Genomic DNA, 7,362 nt, shown 5'->3' with positions numbered 1-7,362 from the left:
TTTGATAGGTTAGATTATCAATTCATATACTAAAGTGGCATGATGCTCCGACGGTCTCAACCATCCCCTTCCCTGGTGTTGGTTACTATTTATGAGTCATCATATCCACCGGCACCAAAAGTTTTTATATTTTTTAATTTTCTTAACTTGCTTTTTTTTTTCTGCCCTAAGAGAGTCAGTGGCTCGTGTGAATAGAACTGTAGGGTGATGGGAGTTGGGAGCACGTACACTTGCCTAGTTAATTTTTGGAGTAGTTGAGTAAATTAGTCCATATAATGTTGTATCTTGATAATTTTTCATGTTAAACGAAACTAATAAGAAGATACTGATATATATTTTGTATGATATAAATTTATAGCACTATAGGCAAAATAGAACATGACTGACCAATGGAATGAGAATTGGTCGGTCATTTTATTAATTTTCTTATAGCGCTATAAATTTCAAAATGAGATTAGGCAGCTTGGCTTAGGGGCAGTGCCTTCGCTCGACCTATGGATGGGGTGAGGTCCCGCTGCCGACAAGGTCGACGCCGGATCCTATGGACTACAATGATGAATGTGGACGACAAGGGACGCTAATCTAGATTGCTAGTGGTTGCTAGTCGAGTTACTGATCGAGTTGTTGTTAACCGATTGGGTGGTCGGGTTGTGGTTCCATCGACTAATCGAGGTCGGTTGATGGAAGCAATAACTGTCGAAAGGAAGCTGATGGCAGTGGAGGGTGGTGGAGACCAAATCAGATATGTTGCTGGGAAGCTAACCTGGATGGGGTCTTGGGCTTTTGGGCTTGAGACTGAGCTTGGGCTTGGTGGGCCTTGGGCTGCTATTGGGTTCAGGCTAGCTACTGGGTCTGATGCTACTACACGCACTCCTATTATGTGGGAGTCGGGGAAGACGTAGATATGCATAGTTCGTCTTTTACCTAAAACTACTGGTCGGGTAGGGATCATTATTCCGTTCTACTTTAGATATTATTTGTTGCACACCAATTGTGGTCCTTATGTGATGGTAGTATCTTCTATAGGAGTTAATGGAATGCTTGGTTTGTGGTTGGTAGCCTTAGATTTTTGCAGTTATTCTATAATGAAAGCGTCTGTCATTAGTTTGGCGTTTGTACCATAACTTATCTTGGTATGAGACCTCTTATAATGTCATTGAAGTTATCCTACCTCTTCTTTTGGAGAATGTTAAGAAAAAACCACATCCAAATCTTAAGAAAAGAAGAAAAACTTGTTGTGCAAAACGAGTTTGTAAGAAAACAGATTATTTCCAATCAGGGTTTAAGTTTCCTTGAAGAGATGTACTCCATAATCCTTTTTCTTCTCAAAAATAAAAAATCTCATTAACATTCTATTCCGGCTAGCCTGGCTTGAAAACTTGGTTCTAAAGCCATTTTTGTTTTCCTTCGAGAGAGAACCCCCCAAAAAAAAGTTGAGAGCTTTTATTCATACTTCTCAAAATGTCACATACACCTCATTTTTTTCATACAATCTTGATAAAGTCGACGCATGTGAAATTAAAAAAACATTAAAAGTACTAATATAAAATAAAATAAAATCAATATAAAATCCTCTTCACGTACGACATAAGTCTTAAATATGAGAAATTTTCTTCCTAACCTAAACATGGATTGGGAAAGAAATGCTCATATAAGAGTTCAACATTTATTCTCTATGTACCGAGACCGCTTTGATTATTTCAACAAAATTTATCCAAGAACAATGTATCTAGAATTATTCACAATCGATGTATAAATAAAATTTTATGTTAGTTTCAAAGGTTATGTAATCTGTAAGCATTGACTCTAATTTAATTTTCGAAAGATGGTGTGCACATTGTATTGATAATAATTCTTATTATTTTTAGTTTATGTTTATAATGACTTTATTTTTCAGTTCCACTATAATTATCATAACCAATAATAATGTTAAAGAACTTGAGATGAACATATTTGGTAATGTACTATAATTTTAAACAAACAAGTTAGGTATGAATCTAAACAAAACTAAGAACTTATTGAACATAAAAAAATATCAGTGTGATGGAGTTATGAATGTCTGATTAAATAAGGTATAATTAACAATTATGGAGGTATGGTACCATTTTATTGATTTAATTGGATAATAGATATTTAAAAAAGATATAGAGGTTTAAATAATATTTTATTATTTTATAAAAACAAATTAGAGGTATATTAACTAGAGGTTATTTTGTGAGGTTAAAGAATAAAAACGAAAAAAAAAAGCTGAAAATTTATAACGGCTTTTATTACCACTCCTACTCCTCCGTCCTCGTAACTCCCTCACTCTCTATTACTCTGCTCTCTCTCTCTCATTTCTTCATTTCACCCCCAAAATTCACCAAGATTTCCAAAAGTGTACTCCCACAACCCGCCATTGATGGCTTTATGAAGCTTCCCCGCCGCCGCTCCACAGATCTGCCATGGCCGCCCTCCTCCTCCCCCTTCTCCTCTTCTCCCTCCTCTCACTGACCTTCAGCGCCACAGACCCAAACGACCTCGCCGTTCTCATCCAGTTCAAGAAAAACATGGCCAACTCCGAACTCCTCAACTGGCCCGACAACAACTCCGACCCCTGCGGCCCTCCCAAGTGGGACCACGTCTTCTGCTCCGGCGCTAGAGTCTCCCAGATTCAAGTCCAAGAACTCGGCCTCATTGGCCCTCTCCCCCCCAACCTCAACCAGCTCTCCCAACTCTCCAACATCGGCCTCCAGCGCAACCACTTCTCTGGGCCCCTCCCCTCCCTCGAAAACCTCTCCGAACTCAAGTACGCCTTCCTCGATTACAACAACTTCTCCTCCATTCCCGGCGACTTCTTCGTCGGCCTAGATTCCCTCGAGGTTTTAGCCCTCGACGGCTTAAACCTCAACGCCTCCACCGGGTGGATGTTCCCGCCGGAGCTCATCGACTCGGCGCAGCTCCAGAATCTCACCTGCGGCAGCTGCAACCTCGCCGGGCCGTTGCCGGAGTTTCTTGGCAATCTTTCTTCCTTGACCGTGCTGGATCTCTCCGGGAATGATTTGAGCGGTGAGATTCCGGCGAGCTTTGCGGAGATGAATGTGCAGAGCTTGAGGCTGAACAACCCGAAAGGCGGCGGGTTGAGCGGTGGGATTGGGGCGGTGGCGAAAATGGTGCAGCTCAACTCGGCCTGGCTTCATGGGAATCAGTTCACAGGTAGTATTCCTGAGAGCATTGGCGATCTGGTTTCGTTGAAGGATCTTAATTTGAATGGGAATAAGCTCAGTGGTGTGATTCCTGATAGTCTGGCTAGTTTGGAGCTTGATTCTTTGAATTTGAATAATAACTTGTTTATGGGTGCCATACCTAAGTTTAAGGCTAAGAATGTGAGCTATGATTCGAATGCGTTTTGTCAAGACACTCCGGGGGTGCCTTGCGCGCCGGAGGTTGATGTGCTTATCGAGTTTCTTGGAGGGTTGGAGTACCCTACTGAGCTTGCTGAGGGTTGGTCTGGTAATGATCCTTGCAAAGGGTGGGTGGGAGTGAGTTGTGGGAATAATGGGAAGGTGTCTGTTATTAATCTGCAGAATCGTGATCTTAATGGTACATTGAGTCCTTCGGTTGCCAAGTTGGAGTCTCTTACTCAGATTAGGCTTCAGAATAACAATTTGACGGGTACGGTTCCGGCTAATTGGACTGGCTTGAGAGCGCTGACGGTGCTGGATCTAACTGGGAATGATATTACCCCTCCATTGCCGAAATTTGGTGACGCTGTTAAAGTGGTCATTGATGGGAATCCTTTGTTTCATAGCGATCCTTCTGACCAGGGCCCTGCGCCGGAGAGTAATGCTACATCAACAAGTTCCCCGACAGGCACAGGTTCTAATGGGAATGGGACTTCTGAACAAAAGGCATCGAAAGGGCCCAACATAGTTTCCATTGTTGCTCCTGTCACAAGTGTTGCTGTTGTTGCTTTGCTTGTCATTCCCTTGTCCATATACTATTGTAAGAAGAGAAGAACCGGCTATCAGGCTCCAAGTTCTCTTGTAATTCACCCGAGGGATCCATCTGATTCAGATAATACGGTTAAAATTGTGGTTGCTAATACCAATGGAAGCACTTCGACCTTGACGGGAAGTGGTTCTGGAAGCAGAAACAGCAGTGGGATAGGTGAGTCTCATGTCATTGAAGCTGGAAATCTTGTCATATCAGTTCAAGTTCTTCGCAATGTGACAAAAAATTTTGCCCCTGAGAATGAGCTTGGTCGTGGTGGTTTTGGGGTTGTATATAAAGGAGAACTGGATGATGGGACAAAAATAGCAGTGAAAAGAATGGAGGCAGGTGTAATTACTAACAAAGCGTTGGATGAATTCCAGTCTGAAATTGCTGTTCTTTCAAAGGTCCGACACCGTCATTTGGTATCGCTGTTGGGTTATTCTGTTGCAGGAAATGAGAGAATGCTTGTGTATGAATATATGCCTCAAGGGGCTCTAAGCAGGCATCTTTTTCATTGGAAAGCCTTTAAACTAGAACCTCTCTCTTGGACGAGAAGGCTAAACATTGCCTTAGACGTTGCAAGGGGGCTGGAGTATCTTCATAATCTGGCACAGCAAAGCTTCATACACAGAGACCTCAAGTCATCAAACATCTTACTTGCTGATGATTTTAAAGCAAAAATATCAGATTTTGGATTGGTGAAACTGGCTCCGAATGGTGAAAAATCTGTTGTGACCAAGCTTGCTGGAACTTTTGGTTACTTAGCACCAGAGTATGCTGGTAAGCTTTCTATGAAATTTCGTTATAGCCACTTAGTATTAAACTTTCATGCACATAGTATATTTATATTTAGAAACCAGAGCATTCAGTTAAGCTGCATTTTCCTAAAAAAATTAAAGAAAAGTAAAATACTCTATGCAGTAGCTAATGGGGTTTGAACCACCAACTTCTTGCATAGGGATAGTGTGAGCTATCAACCAAGTTGTGATTGATTTTCGTGTAGGAAGTATGCAACTGGAAGTAATGTGAAATAATAGACAATTCCAATATAAAAAAAAATCAATTTGAAAAAACTTTTCTAACGTACACACTTGATTTTCTGTTATTTTCCTTTGGAGATCGTGCATACCCTACTAACTCTCAAGTTTCCCACATGTGATTCAGTGACAGGAAAAATTACAACCAAAGTAGATGTGTTCAGTTTTGGGGTTGTGTTGATGGAGCTATTAACCGGAATGATGGCGCTTGATGATGATAGGCCTGAAGAAAGCCAGTACTTGGCTGCATGGTTCTGGCACATTAAATCAAATAAAGAGAAACTGCTGGCCGCTATTGATCCAACCCTTAACATAAAAGACATGAAAGAAGAAACATTTGAGACCATTGCCACAATTGCAGAACTAGCTGGCCACTGCACTGCAAGAGAACCCAGTCAGAGACCAGATATGGGGCATGCTGTGAATGTATTATCCCCGCTTGTTGAAAAATGGAAACCATTTAATGATGAGGATGATGAATATTCTGGCATTGACTATAGCCTCCCTCTCAACCAGATGGTGAAAGGTTGGCAGGAAGCAGAAGGAAAGGACTCCGGTTACTTGGACCTAGAAGACAGTAAGGGCAGTATACCAGCACGGCCAACTGGGTTTGCGGACTCTTTTACTTCAGCTGATGGTCGGTAAAGGAGGTACTTTGTTGCTTTCCTTCTCAGAGGTTGATTTCCTACTTTTGGTAGGTGTGTTCTTTCTGTCTGGGGATTAAATGCCAATACGATTTTTCTGGTGTTAGTGTGTGGTGGTTGGTTGAGTTGCAGATTTCAGTAGAGATCTCAAGTGTAAGCCAATTTATGCTTTATGTTTTAGTACTGTATATAGAGAGGTATTCTGAATGAGAAACTTTTCCCACTTATCTCTTAATTTGTGTATTTTTCAGTCCTATATCTGGATTTCATCAGAATTTTTCTCTACTCGATATGATGAATTAAGTTGTTGATAGACCAAACATTCACCCGCGCCTCTGTTTCTACGTACATTTCCCTGAATTAGCATACTCAGTTCGTCTAGAAAGGAACCATTCTTAGGCTTTCATTTGTTCACTATACCAGAAACTTCAAGCTTATTACAGCAATTCTCATTCCATGTCACCCCTTCCACCTCAAGGATTCCTTCTTCTTTTTTTGGCAACCTTATATTTTAGATGGAGTGATACACCTTGAGGCTACTCGTATCAAAAGTAACATTTTATTTGGACTTGTGGCAGAGGAAGACATGTGATTTCAACTGATATATGATTCTTGAATGAAAATGTGAGGTGGTCTGGGAATCTAGGACATTATCAACAACAAGGCACTATAGTCTGATTAGTCTCAATAGTTCAGGACATGAGATAAAAAAAAGTTCCAAGAGAGACCCAACTGCTATCTTGATATGTTTGAAACAAAATCGAATACCAATTCAATTAATTGAGGCTATAATCAGATGGTCCATACATATAGATACACCCTAGCATAAACAAAACTAATAATTTTGAGTTTTTTATGGAACACTTTGTTATACAGACTCAACAGCTACATTATGACTAATGATATTAACGCAAACAAATTAGATACCACCCGTCCACCAACCTAGATGACAAAGGATGTCATAGTCTTCATCTTCAATTTTGTTTGTCTAAATCTATCCTCAGCTGTTGAACGCCATTTTTCTACCGGATTAGTTGGCAACTATATTTCTTTTTCTTCTTTTGGTGTGGGTTGAGGTTTGTTTAGGGGAGGGCATAAAAAACGGAAATCCAAATCCCATCACGATCCTGTCTCGTTTCATAATAGTGGGATGAGACGTGAGATAAATAATTTCTATCCCGCTTCGTCCCGTCCCGTCTCGTCACACCTTTAATGAAAACTTAAAAATTCTTATATATTTGTATCAAAATGAAACTAATTTATGTTCTTAATAACTTTAAAATTATATCAACTAAAATAATAGTGGTAAATTATAATATTTTGAATATAATAATTTTTTTGTTTAAAATTCATTATTGAATGTTACTTTGTTAATGAAAAAGTAAAAATATAGGTTTTTATTTAACTTCATAGGTGAGATTTGTCCCGTCCCGTCTCGTCCCGATCCCATCCCGTCCCAACCGGGATTAATCTCGAGTGTGATGCATTCTTAAAAACCCTCGTCCCGTCCCGATTCAAAAGAGTGAGATGAGACGTAGGATGAGCCATGTCCCGTCCCATCCCGTCCCGTACCCAATACCCACCCCTAGGTTTGTTAACGACTGACATTATTGAAAATAGTGGTAAATTATAATATTTTGAATATAATAATTTTTTTGTTTAAAATTCATTATTGAATGTTACTTTGTTAATGAAAAAGTAAAAAT

At 40.1% G+C, this 7,362-nt stretch overlaps 1 protein-coding gene across 1 annotated transcript; it reads left to right on the top strand.

The window, feature by feature from the left end:
• Positions 1–2,328: 2,328 nt before the first annotated feature.
• Positions 2,329–5,891, top strand: LOC126801216 (receptor-like kinase TMK3). Its single transcript, XM_050528694.1, has 2 exons — positions 2,329–4,755; positions 5,140–5,891. The coding sequence occupies exons 1-2, from the start codon at positions 2,445–2,447 to the stop codon at positions 5,655–5,657; spliced, it is 2,829 nt and encodes a 942-aa protein (XP_050384651.1). The 5' UTR covers positions 2,329–2,444; the 3' UTR covers positions 5,658–5,891.
• Positions 5,892–7,362: the final 1,471 nt, after the last annotated feature.

The sequence above is a fragment of the Argentina anserina genome, chromosome 6 (genome assembly GCF_933775445.1).
Source record: "Argentina anserina chromosome 6, drPotAnse1.1, whole genome shotgun sequence".
Classification (NCBI taxonomy): Eukaryota; Viridiplantae; Streptophyta; class Magnoliopsida; order Rosales; family Rosaceae; genus Argentina; species Argentina anserina.
This window is presented reverse-complemented; position numbering and strand designations above follow the sequence as displayed.

Bases quoted from the DNA above. Each gene is read 5' to 3' on its own strand.
- LOC126801216 (XM_050528694.1), top strand. From the start codon at position 2,445: ATGGCCGCCCTCCTCCTCCCCCTTCTCCTCTTCTCCCTCCTCTCACTG. The intron at 4,756-5,139 runs GTAAGCTTTCTA...CATGTGATTCAG, and splicing joins CTTAGCACCAGAGTATGCTG to TGACAGGAAAAATTACAACC.